The sequence below is a fragment of the Somniosus microcephalus genome, chromosome 9, assembly GCF_052327205.1.
Source record: "Somniosus microcephalus isolate GS21.2 chromosome 9, FLI_Smic_1.0, whole genome shotgun sequence".
In the NCBI taxonomy this organism is placed as follows: Eukaryota; Metazoa; Chordata; class Chondrichthyes; order Squaliformes; family Somniosidae; genus Somniosus; species Somniosus microcephalus.
In genome coordinates this window covers 235,758,493-235,774,601 of record NC_140995.1, presented here as the reverse complement: position 1 = coordinate 235,774,601, position 16,109 = coordinate 235,758,493, and the positions used below count along the sequence as shown (strand labels likewise).

Here is a 16,109-nt window from a genome sequence, read left to right as displayed (position 1 = left end):
CCCACTGTGACACAGATATCACACAGGGCCATGTCCAGCCTCTCCCCACTGTGACACACAGATATCACACAGGGCCATGTCCAGCCTGTCCCCACTGTGACACACAGATATCACACAGGGCCATGTCCATCCTGTCCCCACTGTGACACAGATATCACACAGGGCCATGTCCAGCCTCTCCCCACTGTGACACACAGATATCACACAGGGCCATGTCCAACCTGTCCCCGCTGTGACACAGATATCACACAGGGCCATGTCCAGCCTCTCCCCACTGTGACACAGATATCACACAGGGCCATGTCCAGCCTGTCCCCACTGTGACACACAGATATCACACACGGCCATGTCCAGCCTCTCCCCACTGTGACACCGATATCACACAGGGCCATGTCCAGCCTCTCCCCACTGTGACACAGATATCACACAGGGCCATGTGCAGCCTGTCCCCACTGTGACACAGATATCACACAGGGCCATGTCCAGCCTGTCCCCACTGTGACACACAGATATCACACAGGACCATGTCCAACCTGTCCCCGCTGTGACACAGATATCACACAGGGCCATGTCCAGCCTCTCCCCACTGTGACACAGATATCACACAGGGCCATGTCCAACCTGTCCCCGCTGTGACACAGATATCACACAGGGCTATGTGCAGCCTGTCCCCACTGTGACACAGATATCACACAGGGCTATGTGCAGCCTGTCCCCGCTGTGACACAGATATCACACAGGGCCATGTCCAGCCTCTCCCCGCTGTGACACAGATATCACACAGGGCCATGTCCAGCCTCTCCTCAGTGTCACATGAACTGTGATGCAGGAATCAAATGGTAGATATTCCTCGGGTATATTCAGAAAAATGAAATACCAAAAAGTGTGAACTTTATTGACAGCAGCATGTAAAAATTATGGATATGAAACCAAATGCACAAGCTGAATATGAACTAAATGTGTCTAAGTTTTACTCAAATTTAAAAAAAAAAACTAACATTGCAGCCAAGGTTTGTTCTTTCCACACTTCAATTTTTTTTTGAAAAATATGATATAAAAAGGTTTCTTAAAAGAATTATAAAAACAGGAGCTTGCATTTCATAACAGTTTTGAAAATTGATAAGAATTCCTTCATACACCAGGCACTTGGTTCAGTACAGACTTGCCTATATGCAATACCAGTTTAATTCCTGGCTTTAGATATAGTGTTTTTGCTTGTAAAGATATGTTTAAAGGTTAACATACATAAAATAAACTTTTTTAAAAAGGCAAATAAACACGACCATGTTGGAAAGACGAGATCATCGAGAACCTACTGAAATAAATAGACAGGTTTCTCCAGCTTCTTTCTACATTAAGGAACGTTGGTAAAGTTAGCTTGTGATTTTCTACAGTATGTACAAGCTTTAGGCATGGAGCCATCCTGAGGTCATGTACCATCCACCGGCAGGCCGTGGTCCTGTCAGACAGCCTGCAACTTTCTCAGTACACGCTCCTCTCTCCTTTTCTCTGAACATGATTAGATTTCAAAGATCTATTGTGCTTGGTCCTTTATTATTTGAAATAAACAGTTTTGATGAAGCAAATTCATTCAGCCCAGTAACTTGCTGGTTCGAGAAGCAAGGACTGTGCTGTTATAATGTTTCCCAGATGAGAGGGTGGGGTAGAGTGACTGATATTTATTGCTCTTAGCTTCTCCGATGGTTCAGAGGTAGTTATCCCAAACTCCTGCACTTATGAGACTAAAATCCTCCAGAGCAGGAACACATGCACAATGATAGCAGTGGGCGAAAGGCCTCGAGAACGACGCTCTGTAGTGTTGAGCTTAAGGAAAAAAGTCCCTGGAATTTGAGACGCTCAATTCCTTGTATGAAATAATAATAAAAAACACAAAAAGTTACAATAAAAAAATAGCAGACACAGCCAACAGACAAGCCCCTGATGGGATGCCGATCCGTTCCTTGTTGAACACTGTACATGATTCTGGGAGCAGACACTGATCCCGATCAGACTTTGCTGTCAGCAGGAATTTCACCGAGAGTGTTGGCAATCTCACTGAAAGATGGGCGGTCCTTGGGGCTTGCTGCCCAGCAACGCTGCATCAGTTTGTAGAGTTTAGACGGGCAGCCATCAGGTGTAGGGAGTTTGATTTGACTGTTCTGTACACCTGCGAAAAAACAAATTGGGGTAATCTTTATAATTAAACAAGTTTATCCTCGTTTCTCCCCTTGCCCCACCATTTACTGGAGATATGCAGAAAAATACAAGCTCCCACAACCCGGAGATGCGTTTGTCAACCATACAACCTTGCACTTCAACCACCAATGGTTTAACCTCTTGAGGTGCAAGCAGGAAAGATATCACGTATCCCCATAACTGGTACAAAGGGTAAAAGAGGAGGAGCAGGGAAGTTTCAAAGAAGAGCAGGAGATCTCCCCAGTGTCCTGGCTAATATTTATCCACTACTAAAACAGATTATCTAGTCGTCATCACATTGCTGTTTGTTGATACTTGCTGTGCATAATTTGGCTGCTGCGTTTCCCTACATTACAACAGTAACTACACTTCAAAAATACTTTATTGGCTGTACAGCACTTTGGGAAGTCCTGAGATTGTGAAAGGTGCTATAGAAATACAAGCGTTTTTTTATTTTTACAAGCAGGGCAGGGAAGCTGACCAACAGCAGCTTTGTTTTCTCCTCATAACCGTCACTGCTAGGAGGTCCAGCCAGTGTCCCCACTACAAGCAGAGGAACCTCACCGCCACTGATCAGAGGGCAGTCCTGGGACCAAAACCTTCTAGATGACAATCACTTGAAGCTGCCTGCTTCCCATTGGTACGGTTCAAAGCAGATCCTGGTCCCGAGGGCAGCTTTGAAACAGACCGTCGCCGTGGTCTCATCAATATTGGTACGATTGTGGAATGAGTGCATGAATGGAACCCAGTGCTTTTTATATAAACTGGGAAATCAGTGTCCACCTGTCAGCTGAGATCATTCAGACGCACTGTGGAAGGAGGGTGCGACTTTGACACCTTCAGTTCCTTTAAACAGTTTAGTTTCTAAATTAATTAGTGGGAGGGGGAGAAGGGAAAGAGGAGGGCTTCTTGTTAGTGAGAAGGCTAGCAGCTGAATTCACAGCGGCTGCGACTCAGCAACACACACACACACACACACACACACACACACACACACACACACACACACACACACAAATTCTAACAGGACTAGACGCAGGAAGGATGTTCCTGATGGCGGGGGATTCCAGAACCAGGGGTCACAGTCTAGGATAAGGGGTAAGCCATTTAGGACAGAGATGAGGAGGAATTTCTTCACCCAGAGAGTGGTGAACCTGTGGAATTCTCTACCACAGAAGGCCGTTGAGGCCAATTCATTAAATATCTTCAAGGAGTTAGATATATTTCTTAAGGCGAAAAGGATCAAGGGATATGGGGAGAAAGCAGGGACAGGGTACTGAATTTGGATGATCAGCCATGATCTCATTAAATGGCGGAACAGGCTCAAGGGGCCAAATGGCCTACTCCTGCTCCTATCGTCTATGTTTCTATGTCTCACACAGACACACTCGCACACATTACTGGATAGTGATCTGAAGCAAGAACTGTGGATAATTCCCCCCCCGCCCCCCTCCACAGCCTGGGGACACTGCAGCATTCCCACCCCAGATGAGATGAGTTAGCCAATCAGACAGATGGATTGGAGTTAGACCTTCCCCCATCTATATGGCTCAGTACCACACTGGGTGGTATATTTATATTGAGCCAGAGGGAAGCCCAAAGCCCCGTGTCTATTGCTGCTCCTTCCAGTTCATGTGGGTTGTTTTGCAGCTGGATCGACAGTTCAAATACAGCGTCCTCAGTTCATTTTAATAGTTGTAAACCTTCAATGCACAAATATACTGAGAAAATATCCAAGCTAAAGCTAATCTTCACAAGCATCAACCCCTGCACTGTGAGGGAGGTTAAAGGTAAGTGGCGTCTTGGTACTGAAGGACAAACCCAGCAACACCACCATCTAGTGGTTCAAAGCAGTCATGAATTATCAGAGGTACTTCATTCAAAAAATATCCAGCATCTGGACCGAGCAGCTCTCAAAGCAGGGCCATGAACCCTTCTGAAGCCCGACTTTCCACAGATTTTTTAGACCAGTGTAAGCTTCATACATCTCAAACTGTACAGTGCTCTGCTCAGACCGTACCTTGAATACTGTGTCCAGCTCCAGTCACAAGAAACATGGGAGACACTGAAGTGCTGGAGGCAGTGTAAAGAAGAGCTAGAAGGGTCAGGGATCGGAGGCTTGAAAAAGACCGGGAATTAGAACTAGCGGACATAGGCTCAAACTGGTAAACGATCATTTTAGGACTGATATTGGAAATTCTATTCACAAAGAGCGAGATCAATGTGCAGAATAAACTTCCAGATGGAGTAATGGAGGCACAAACTCTGGAATCATTTAAGAAACGATCAGATGCTGAAATGGGGGGGAATGGTCGGATCTCTCAGTGGATGAACTGAGATGGGCCAAATGTTCTTCCTCTGTAATAATCATGCAAGGGCAGTAAGGGGCAAAATAATTTTTTTTTATTTTTTAAATCTAGCTTTGTCGAATTATTGTTTCTGCTCCCCTAAAGGAACAGATTCTTGCTGTACGATTCACGGCTGTTTGCTTTCCCTGGGGACATCTCATCCAAAGGATATCCTTCATGCGGGAACCGAGACTGAGCGTTGCCTGTTAGCTGCAAGTGTTAGCTTGGCTCAGTTGCAGCACAAACACCTAAATCAGGAGGCTGTGGATGACAAACCCACTCCAAGGACTTGAGCGGTGCTAAGGGAATGCTAAATTGTCAGAGGTGCTGTCTTTCAAATGACAAGTTAAGCTCCTGACTCCATCTGCTTGTCCAGTGGACTTAATAGGTCCCACGGCATTATTTGATAATGAGCAGGATGTCCTACTGGTGTCCTGGCCAACATTCATTCCTCAACCATCAGGAAAAAAAAATCATTCATTTCATTCCATTTTGTGGGACCTTACTGCTTGCAATCTAACTGCCATGTTAATCTAAACAACAGTGACTGCACTTCAAAAGTAATTCATTAGTTAAGCACTGTGGGGAGTGCTGTAAATTTGACAAGATGCTACATAAATACAAGCTGATTCTTACATCATGGAGGACATCGCACTAGAACTGATCATATGCTCACTGAAACATGTGCACTTTTCACTGGATAGCAATCAGATTCTCCGCTCCCAGCTACAATTAGCCTCAACAGCCTGGAAATCAAACCTGGTCTGTATAGATTCGTGCCAAGTGCAGGCCTGCTTGTGAAGTTTAAATCCAAGTTCTCATTAATCTGCATATACCTCAAGTTATTGATACCAACAGTTCCTGGTGTTCTAATTTACGGATTTATCCATCATTGAAGCAATAGCACTAAAGAGAGCCCTTTACAAAACACTCAGTCCAAGAAATTCAAACTGGAGAAAAATAGAAGAAATACAAATCCAAATAAAAGTGGGATTTGTGGGGCATATTTACAGAGCCTACAGGCTGAAATTGGCCAATACTAGACTATTGACGGTGCTTAATGTGCAAGATAGCAGTCCTAAACAGAGTAGGACTAGATTTCTGCCCCTAATTCTCCACTTCGTATCAGCCGCAAAAGCCCCAGGGTTGTACTTGAGGACAAGAGCAAAGAAAATAAAACCGACTTCAGTACCTGTCAATACTTGGTCGTCACTGAGTTTGGAAAATGGCAACTCCCCCTGGGAGAAGGCCTCCCACATCAGGACCCCAAAGGACCACACATCCGATTTGGTGGAGAAATCAGCCTCAAATATGGCCTCAACTGGCATCCAGCGCAGTGGAATCCATGCTTGACGGAAATGGTAGTACTCACTGGTGAATAAGAGGCAGAACATTACAGCACTGTTCTATAAATAATTAAACTTGCATTTATAAAGTGTCAAAACATCTTAAAGCACGTCACACATTGAATTACTTTTGTGTTTGGTTATGTAGACAAGTAGCCGCAAGCAATGTTCCTTTTTAAGCTGTGCGGCCACATGTCGCTCTGGACCTCCTGCGCAGCCGCACATGTGTGGTATTTTGAATGGGCTGCGCACCCAAAAAGAAATTAATGGGAACATTGGCCCCAAGATGAATCACCAGTTAAAACGGTTTTGAGGCAAGAATGTTGGCCAGGACAATCACTGCTCTACTCTGACGATAGCAAAATACTGCGGATGTTGGAAATCCGAAATAACAACAGAAAATGCTGGAAAAACTCAGCAGGTCAGGCAACATCCATGGACAGAAATTTGAGTTGACGTTTCGGGTCGAGCCCTTCTTCAAAACTGGAAAGAAAAGATAGATCGGAGGCAGGGCTGCGATCGGACAAAAGAATAAAAGATACAAAAGAAGTAAAAAAGAGACAATAAAAGGTATTAGAAGCTAGACGAGATGGTAATAGGCTGAGATTAGGTGTAAAGTGTACTGGCAGGGCAAGAGATAGCTGCCAGGTGTGAGAGAGAAACAAAAGGAAGGGGGGGGGGGGGGAAGGAGTGGAAAAATTACAAGAGAAAATGAAATAGGGGCCGAGGTTATGATCTGAAATTGTTGAACTCGATATTGAGTCCGGAAGGCTGCAGAGTGCCTAATCGGAAGATGAGGTGCTGTTCCTCGAGTTTACGTTGAGCTTCCGTGGAACAATACAAGAGGCCAAGGACGGTGAGGTCCGAGTGGGAATGGAGCGGTGAATTAAAATGACAGGCGACCGGAAGCTCGGGGTCACCCTTACGGACTGAACGGAGGTGTTCCGCAAAGCGGTCACCCAATCTGCGTTTGGTCTCCCCAATGTAGAGGAGACCGCATTGTGAGCAGTAAATACAGTATACTAGATTGCGAGAAGTACAAGTAAATCGCTGTTTCACCTGGAAGGGGTGTTTGGGGCCCTGGACAGTGGGAAGGGGGGAGGTATAGGGGAGGTGTTACATCTCCTCCGCTTGCACAGGAAGGTGCCGGGCGAAGGGGAAGGGCTGTTTGGGGTGATAGAGGAGTGGACTAGGGTGTCTCGGAGGGAGCGGTCCCTGCGGAATGCTGAAAGGGGAGGGGAGGGGAGGGGAAGGGAGGGGAAGATACATTTGGTGGTGGGATCACTTTGGAGGTAGCGGAAATGGCGGAGGATGATCCGTTGAATGTGGAGGCTGGTGGGGTGAAAGGTGAGGACAAGGGGAACCGTATCGTGGTTCCGGGAGGGAGCGGCAGGGGTGAGGGCAGAAGTGCGGGAGATAGAACTGACACGGTCGAGGGCCATGTCAACCACGGTAGAGGGGAATCCTCAGTTGCGGAAAAAGGAAGACATGTCGGAAGCACTGGTGTGGAAGGTGGCATCGTCGGAGCAGATACGGCGGAGACGGAGAAACTGGGAGAATGGAATAGAGTCCTTACAGGAAGCGGGGTGGGGGGAAGTGTAGTCCAGGTAGCTGTGGGAGTCAGTGGGCTTGTAGTGAATATTGGTCAATAACCTATCCCCAGAGATGGAGACGGAGAAGTCGAGGAAGGGAAGGGAAGAGTCCGAGATGGACCATGTGAAGGTGAGGGAAGGGTGGAAATTGGAGGCAAAGTGAATGAAATTGTCAAGTTCGGGACGAGAGCAGGAAACGGCACCGATACAGTCATCAATGTATCGGAAAAAGAGGTGAGGGAGGGGACCCGAATAGGACTGGAACAAAGATTGTTTCACATAGCCCACGAAAAGGCAGGCATAGCTAGGACCCATGCGGGTACCCATGGCAACACCTTTGATTTGGAGGAAATGAGTGGAGTTAAAGGAGAAGTTGTTCAATGTGAGAACAAGTTCAGCCAGGTGAAGGAGGGTGGTGGTGGATGGGGACTGGTCGGGCCTCTGTTCAAGGAAGAAGCGGAGCGCCCTCAGGCCATCCTGGTGGGGGATGGAGGTGTAGAGGGATTGGACGTCCACAGTGAAAAGGAGGCGGTTGGGGCCAGGAAACTGGAAACTGTTAAAGTGGCGGAGGGCGTCCGAAGAGTCGCGGATGTAGGTGGGAAGAGACTGGACAAGGGGAGAAAAGATAGAGTCAAGATAGGAAGAGATAAGTTCCGTGGGGCAAGAACAGGCTGAAACCATGGGTCTACCAGGGCAGTCCTGTTTGTGGATCTTGGGAAGGAGGTAGAAGCGGGCTGTGCGGGGTTGGGGAACTATGAGGTTGGAAAAATTACAAGAAAAAATGAAATAGGGGCCGAGGTTATGATCTGAAATTGTTGAACTCGATATTGAGTCCGGAAGGCTGCAGAGTGCCTAATCGGAAGATGAGGTGCTGTTCCTCGAGTTTACGTTGAGCTGCCGTGAAACAATATAAGAGGCCAAGGACGGTGAGGTCCGAGTGGGAATGGAGCGGTGAATTAAAATGACAGGCGACCGGAAGCTCGGGGTCACCCTTAAGGACTGAACAGAGGTGTTCCGCAAAGATGCTGTAGTATCAGGAAAGCTCACTGTAATTCACTGTGCGCGTATGAAGTTTATATAGAGAAACTTAAGTGGCTGGATATAGCCTGGCATTTAACTCCCAGATGCAACAGCCAGTCCATCCCAAAATGCCTTATTCAAACTGGCAAAACTTTACAACAACGTGCATTTATATAGCGCCTTTAACATAGTAAAACGTCTCAAGGCACTTCACAGGAGCATAATCAGCAAAATTTGACATAGCCACCTAAGGAGCTATTTGGGCAGATGACCAAAAGCATGGTCAAAGAGGTAGGTTTTAAGAAGCGTCTTAAAGGAAAGAGAGGTGGAGAAGTTTAGGGAGGGAAGTCCAGAGCCTAGGGCCTTGGCAGCTGAAGGCACAGTCAGCAATGGTTGAGCGATTAAAATCAGGGATGCTCAAGAGGGCAGAATTGGAGGAGCGCAGATACCTCAGAGGGTTGTAGGGCTGGAGGAGATTACAGAGATAGGGAGGGGTGAGGCCATGGAGGGATTTGAAAGAAAACAAGGCAAAAATATACAAGGACAAAGTTATCTTTTTGTGTATATAAATGTGTTACATAAATCAAACATGACTCGGGATGGATTTCTGCTTAAAGACACTTGGCATTTGGACCTGCAGCAAAGGAAGTGCAGCAAACTGGTCTGTGGCTCTGCGGAATACAAGTCCTGGAATTTTAAAAAGGCCATTTGGCTCACTGAAGCCAATCCCTCCAGCACACAAAGTTTCAAACCGGCATCCAACTGCAGCCAAATTTACTTTACCCCATTCAAAAATGAGCAAATTCATGGATGAGAAAAAGAGTAAAGTCAATGTTTTGAATCCATTACCAGTCCGAGCTGTAAAAGCATAAAATGCCACCCTCCAGTCTACCCAAATGAGACCTAAAAAGATCAAACAAACTCAATCTCAAAAGGAAGGCACTATATTCTTCAGCAAGCACATGTCGTAATGATAGCTGAACAATTTACAGCTCATGCTTCTACAGCTATTTTCCGTCTGTTTGGGAAGAAGTTACAAATTAATGAAACAAGAGTTAGATTTGGCAGTTTAATAAAATATAAAAGCTCTCTCCCAAAAGATGAATAGACTGAATTGCAACCCTTCTGCAGGACATGTATTTACAGCTTGCAGCATCACATATCCTATCAAAGGGTGCCCTCTGGTGGAAGCTGGGGTCAGACACGCAGGATTCAGCACAACACACCACCTCGCAAACCTTGAATGAGTCACACAGCTACCACTCTGCAAAAGGGCCGATAGAAGGTTTGAAGTGGTTTCTGCATTAGTGAGGTGGCATTATCAATACTCTCTATACCAGAATAAAACGGCGATGGGATACTGTATTAAAATGTTACTGCTCAAAAGAAATGAGCTGTCAGTGCAGCGTTATTACAAATAAGATCTACTTGTTGATCTTAGCCCAAGTGCCTGAAATTGTGGCAGCAGCTTACAATCATGGGACAATTCTTTCCTTGTTGGTACCCTGGCTCAGCAGTCGTACTTGAGCCTGAGTCAGAGGGTTGTGGATTCATGTCCCACTCCAGGACTTTTTTTTTTAGTCATTCCTGGGATGTGGGCGTCGCTGGCAAGGCCAGAATTTATTGCCCATCCCTAATTGCCCTTGAGAATGTGGTGGTGAGCCGCCTTAAACCGCTGCAATCCGTGTGGTGAAGGTACTCCCACAGTACTGTTAGGGAGGGAGTTCCAGGATTTTGACCCAGCGACAATGAAGGAACGGCGATATGGTTCCAAGTCAGGATGGTGTGTAACTTGGAGGGGAACTTGCAGGTGATGGTGTTCCCATGCGTCTGCTGCCCTTGTCCTTCTAGGTGGTAGAGACCACAGGTTTGGGAGGTGCTGCCGAAGAAGCCTTAGCGAGTTGCTGCAATGGATCTTGTAGATGGTACACACTGCAGCCACGGTACGCCGGTGGTGGAGGGAGTGAATGTTTAATGTGGTGGATGGGGTGCCAATCAAGCGGGCTGCTTTGTCCTGGATGGTGTCGATCGAGCTTCTTGAGTGTTGTTTGAGCTGCACTCATCCAGGCAAGTGGAGAGTATTCCCTCACACTCCGGACCTGTGCCTTGTAGATAGTGGAAAGGCTTTGGGGAGTCAGGAGGTGAGACACTCGCTGCAGAATACCCAGCCTCTGACCTGCTCTTGTAGCCACAGTATTTATGTGGCTGGTCCAGTTCAGTTTCTGGTCATTGGTCACCCCCCAGGATATTGATGGTGGGGGATTCGGTGATGGCAATGCCATTGAATGTCAAGGGGCGGTGGTTTAGACTCTTGCTTGTTGGAGATAGTCATTGCCTGGCACTTTAGTGGCACGAATGTTACTTGCCACTGGTCAGCCCAAGCCTGAATGTCATCCAGGTCTTGCTGCATTCGGGCATGGACTGCTTCATTATCTGACGAGTTGCAAATTAAACTGAACACTCTGCAATCATCAGCGAACATCCCCACTTCTGAAGGTCATTGATGAAGCAGCTGAAGGAGATTAGGCCTAGGACACTGCCCTGACGAACTCCTGCAGCAATGTCTTGGGGCTGAGATGATTGACCTCCAACAACTACAACCATCTTCCTTTGTGCTAGGTATGACTCCAGCCAGTGGAGAGTTTTCCCCCCCCGATTCCCATTGACTTCAATTTTATTAGGGCTCCTTGATGCCACACTCGGTCAAATGCTGCCTTGATGTCAAGGGCAGTCACTCTTACCTCACCTCTGGAATTCAGCACTTTTGTCCATGTTTGGACCAAGGCTGTAATGAGGTTTGGAGTCGAGTGGTCTAAGCACATAACCTGGAATAAACCTTCAGTGCTGCATTGTCGGAGATGCCTTTCTTCAGATGAGACAGTAAACCCATTTGTCTGTTTGGGTGGATGTAAAAGATCCCATGGCACTACTCAGAGAAACAGGGAGTTCTCTGATGTCTTGGCCAAAATTCTTCCCTCAACCAACACCATCCAAAAATAAAATTAATTTGGTCATTCATCTCAATTGCTGTGCACAATGGCCTACAAAACAGGCTGCTGTTCAAAACAAAAAGTAATGTTTTAGTTGTGAAGCTCTTTGAGATGTCCTGAGGATACGGTAAGATATATAAAAGTCAGCTCTTTATGGTGTGGCAGCCATCTCATCTGCTATATGCAGCACTTTCATATTGAGTTTTATAATTTAGATGGGGGGGGGTCCATGATTACTAAATCCATTTGAAAAGGGGTCCTTCAACCAAAAAAGTTTGAGAACCACTGTGTTACACAGTAGCTGAACACATCATTGAAGTTGTGGGAATATCATCGCCTCCAAGTTCCCCTCCACCCCGACTTGGACATACATTGCCAATCCTTCACTGTTGCTGGATCAATATCTTGGAATTCCATTGTGGGAGCACAAGGACTGCAGCAGTTCAAGACCACCCACCACCACCTTAGGGCAACTAGGGATGGGCAATAAATGCCAGCCTTGCCCACAAATGCCAGCTTCGTCAGCATTGCCCACAAATGTCAAATTACCCACATTCTGGGAACAAATCAAACCACTAATTTGGAACAATTGGCTTTCGGGTGAAACGAGAAAATGAAGCAATTTGATCAGGTTTAGGGATGTCAGCAACGGCTTACATCTGTGCAGCTGGACAGTTTCATTTGCATTTGTTCAGTTACCTTTTTTGTGATCCTGGTGGATCGTGGGAATGTTGTAGTTCTTGACATTAATACTGTGTGTGGAAGGATGGTTCTCCTTCAAGCTGTTGTTCGAATGTTATATAGAAAATTAATCAAATTCAATTTTTCTAAGTATACGTAAAATGTCTGAACCTCATCACTGGGAGGAGCCATTTCACCTACCTGTTGTACACATCCTTGCTCAGCCCAAGTGCTGCCACTTTGACTTGTCGCTGGGCACTGATGAGGCAGTTTCGAGCAGCCAAGTCCTTGTGTACAAAGCGATGGTTTGACAGGTATTCCATTCCCAGTGCTACCTGTGTGCAAATACCCACCTAGAAAAGAAAAGAAAGGCCTTCAACTACAAGATACAGAAACTACTAAAAATGATAACTTCCCTGATGGCCCAGCGGGCAAAAGGACCACCTGGTACAGCAGATCATATAAGAACATAAGAAATAGGAGCAGGAGTAGGCCAATCGGCCCCTCGAGCCTGCTCCGCCATTCAATAAGATCATGGCTGATCTGATCCTAACTGCCAATCCACTATCACAGAACCATCTCCTGCATCTAACAGAATTAGACACACGAAATAGGAGTAGGATCAGGCTACACGGCCCCTGGGCCCGCTCCACTACCCACAGGGCCATGACCGATCCGAACCTAGACTCATGTCCAAATTCCTGCCCGCTCCCCGTAACCCTTAATTCCCTTTACTTCTAGGAAACTGTCTATTTCTGTTTTAAATTTATGTAATGATGTAGCTTCCACAGTTTTTTGGGGCTGGGCTAAGCTGATTTAATTTTCTTCGCTGGTCTATCAGTTAGGATGCTACAACTGGGTCTCAGCACTCCTGGGCAGAGAAGAAGAATCAGCCAAGATTCCCGCTCCCAACTGCTATCCAGTTACTACTGACTGAATGGAAGGTATTTTTTGGTGGACCTTTGCGACAATGGGACTGGGTTCAGGCCCCAAGATCAAATACGACAATTTATATCTTTAACATAGAAAAAATATAACACTTCAAAGAGGCATAATCAAAAAATGGATGTTGAGCCAAAGGATACAACAACAACTTGTATTTATATAGCACCTTTAACGTAGTAAAGCATCCCAAGGCGCTTCACAGGAGTATTATAAGATGAAAAAGTTTGACACCGAGCCACGCAAGGAGAAATTAGGGCAGATGACCAAAAGCTTGGTCAAAGAGGTAGGTTTTAAGCAGCGTCTTAAAGGAGGAAAAGAGTTAGAGAGGCAAAGAAGTTTAGGCAGGAAATTCCAGAGCTTAGGGCCCAGCCAACAGAAGGCATGGCCAGCGATGGTTGAGCAATTATAGTCAGGGATGCTCAAGAGGGCAGAATTAGAGGAGCGCAGATATCTCAGGGGGTAGTGGGGCTGAAGTAGATTACAGAGATAGGGAGGGGCGAGGACATGGAGGGATTTGAAAACAAGGATGAGAATTTTGAAATCGAGGCGTTGCTTAACCGGGAGCTAATGTAGGTCAGCGAGCACAGGGATGAGGGGTGAACGGGACTTGGTGCGAGTTAGGACACGGGCAGCCGAGTTTTGGATGACCTCAAGTTTACGTAGGGTAGAATGTGGGAGGCCAGCCAGGAGTGCGTTGGAATAGTCAAGTTTAGAGGTAACAAAGGCATGGATGAGGGTTTCAGCAGCGGATGAGCTGAGGCAGGAGCAGAGACGGGCAATGTTAAGGAGGTGGAAATAGGCAGTCTTAGTTATGCCACAGATGTGGTTGGAAGCTCATTTCAGGGTCAAATATGACACCAAGGCTGCGAACAGTGTGGTTCAGCCTCAGACAGATGTTGCGGAGATGGATGGAGTCAGTGGCTAGGGAACGGAGTTTGTGGTGGGGACCGAAAACAATGGCTTCAGTCTTCCCAATATTTAATTGGAGAAAATTTCTGCAGTGTGTCAATTTAGAGACTGTGGAGGGGTCGAGGGAAGTGGTGGTGAGGTAGAGCTGGGTGTCATCAGTGTACAGGTGGAAACTGATGCTGTGTTTTCGGATGATGTCACCAAGGGGCAGCATGTAGATGAGAAAGAGGAGGGGGCCAAGAATAGATCCTTGGGGGACAGCAGAGTTAATAATACGGGAGCAGGAAGAGAAACCGTTACAGGTGATTTTCTGGCTACGATTAGATAGATAAGAATGGAACCAGGCGAGTGCAGTCCCACCCAGCTGGACGACAGTGGAGAGGCGTTGGCGAAGGGTGGAGTGGTCAACCGTGTCAAAGGCTGCAGACAAGTCAAGAAGGACGAGGAGGGATAGTTTACCTTTGTCACAGTCACAAAGGATGTCATTTGTGACTTTGATGAGAGCTGTTTCGGTACTGTGGCAGAGGTGGAAACCTGATTGGAGGGATTCAAACATGGTTGCGGGAAAGATGGGCATTGATTTGGGAGGCGACAACAGGCTCAAGGACTTGAGCGGAAAGGGAGGTTGGAGACAGGGCGGTAGTTTGCAAGGACAGAGGGGTCAAGGATACTAGGATAAAGGATAGAGATACTAGGAAAGGTGACTAAAAGCTTGATCAAAGAGGGTCTTAAAGGAGGAGAGGGAGGTGGAGAGATGGAAGTTTAGGGAATTAATTCCAGAACGGGGGGCCTGGACTATACAGGCACAACTGCCAACGGTGGGCTAAAGGGAGTGGGAGCTCACAAAAGACCAGGGTCAGGGGAACAGCAAGGTCAGGGGGGAGGGAGGGTTGTAGAGCTGGAGATGGTTACAGAGAGGAGGAGGATTGAGGTCATAAAGGGATTTAAACACAATGAGAATTTTAATTCTGAGGCACTGGGAACCAATATAATTCAGCAAGGACAGGGCGATGGGCAAGCGGGACTTGGTGTGGGATAAGATACAGGCAGCAGAGTTTTAGATAAGCTAAAATGTATGGAGGGTGGAGAATGAGAGAACATTGGAAGTGTCAAATCTGGCAGTGACAAAGGCATGGATGAAGGTTTCAGTGACAGATGGGTTAAGGTAGGGGCACAGATGGGCGATTTTACGGAGGTGGAAATGGGGAGGAAGGGCCAAGATAAATCCTTGGGGGATACTGGAGATAATGGTGTTGGGGCAGGAAGAGAAGCCATTGCTGGAGATGCTTAGGCTACAGTTGGATAGATAAAAGTGGAACCAAGTGAGGGTAGTATTACTGAGGTGGACAACGGAGGACAGGCATTGGAGCAGGATGGCAATGGCAAACCATGTCAAAGGCTACAGAGAGGTCAAAGAGGATCAGGAAATGATAATGCACCATGGTTAAAGTCACAGAGAATGTTGTTAGTGACTTCAGTTAGTTGTGCAGGAGTGGAAATCTGATTGGAGAAATTCAAATAGGGAGTCATGGAAGAGATGAGCATGGATTTGGGAGGTGACCGCACATTCCAAGGACTTGATAGGAAAGGGAAATTGGAGATGGGTTGATAGTTTTAAGGGTAGGGAGTGATGTTGGAAGTTTTCAAGTGAGGGGAATAATACTGACGAGAGGGAACCATTTACAATGTCAGCTAGCATGGGGGCCAGGTGGGACATTGGGTGGTCAGCAGTTTGGTGTGGAAAGGGCCAAGGGAGCAAGAAATGGGTCGCATGGACAAGATGAGCTTACAGAAGACATGAATGGAGATGGGAGACAAACCAGAGATGTGTGGGTTTAGTGCTAAAGCGAGAAGCCTGGGGGAGATTTAGCTTGGTAGGCAAGGGGAAGAGGGGAAAGCAATAGAGGCAGCTGAATGGATAGTCTCAACCATGGTGACAAAGAACTCATCGCACTTGTTGGAGGTGAAGGTGACGGGGAGAGGGGTTTAAGCAGGTGATTAATAGTGGAGAAAAGAAGATGGGGTTATCTTTGCTCTCCAAGATGATTCTGGCTGTGGCACAGGATCCTGGGCTTTATGAAT

At 46.7% G+C, this 16,109-nt stretch overlaps 1 protein-coding gene across 1 annotated transcript in view; it reads right to left on the bottom strand.

Moving 5' to 3' along the window:
* Positions 1-874: 874 nt before the first annotated feature.
* Positions 875-16,109, bottom strand: part of ptk7b (protein tyrosine kinase 7b) — a 359,270-nt gene continuing 344,035 nt past the window's right edge. Inside the window, exons 18-20 of the mRNA XM_085998042.1 lie at positions 12,375-12,526; positions 5,737-5,915; positions 875-2,167 (exon numbers count right to left, since the gene is read on the bottom strand). Of these exons, the coding sequence (XP_085854168.1) occupies positions 2,007-2,167; positions 5,737-5,915; positions 12,375-12,526 (492 nt within the window). The 3' untranslated portion in view covers positions 875-2,006. The remainder of the gene's footprint in view (positions 2,168-5,736; positions 5,916-12,374; positions 12,527-16,109) is intronic.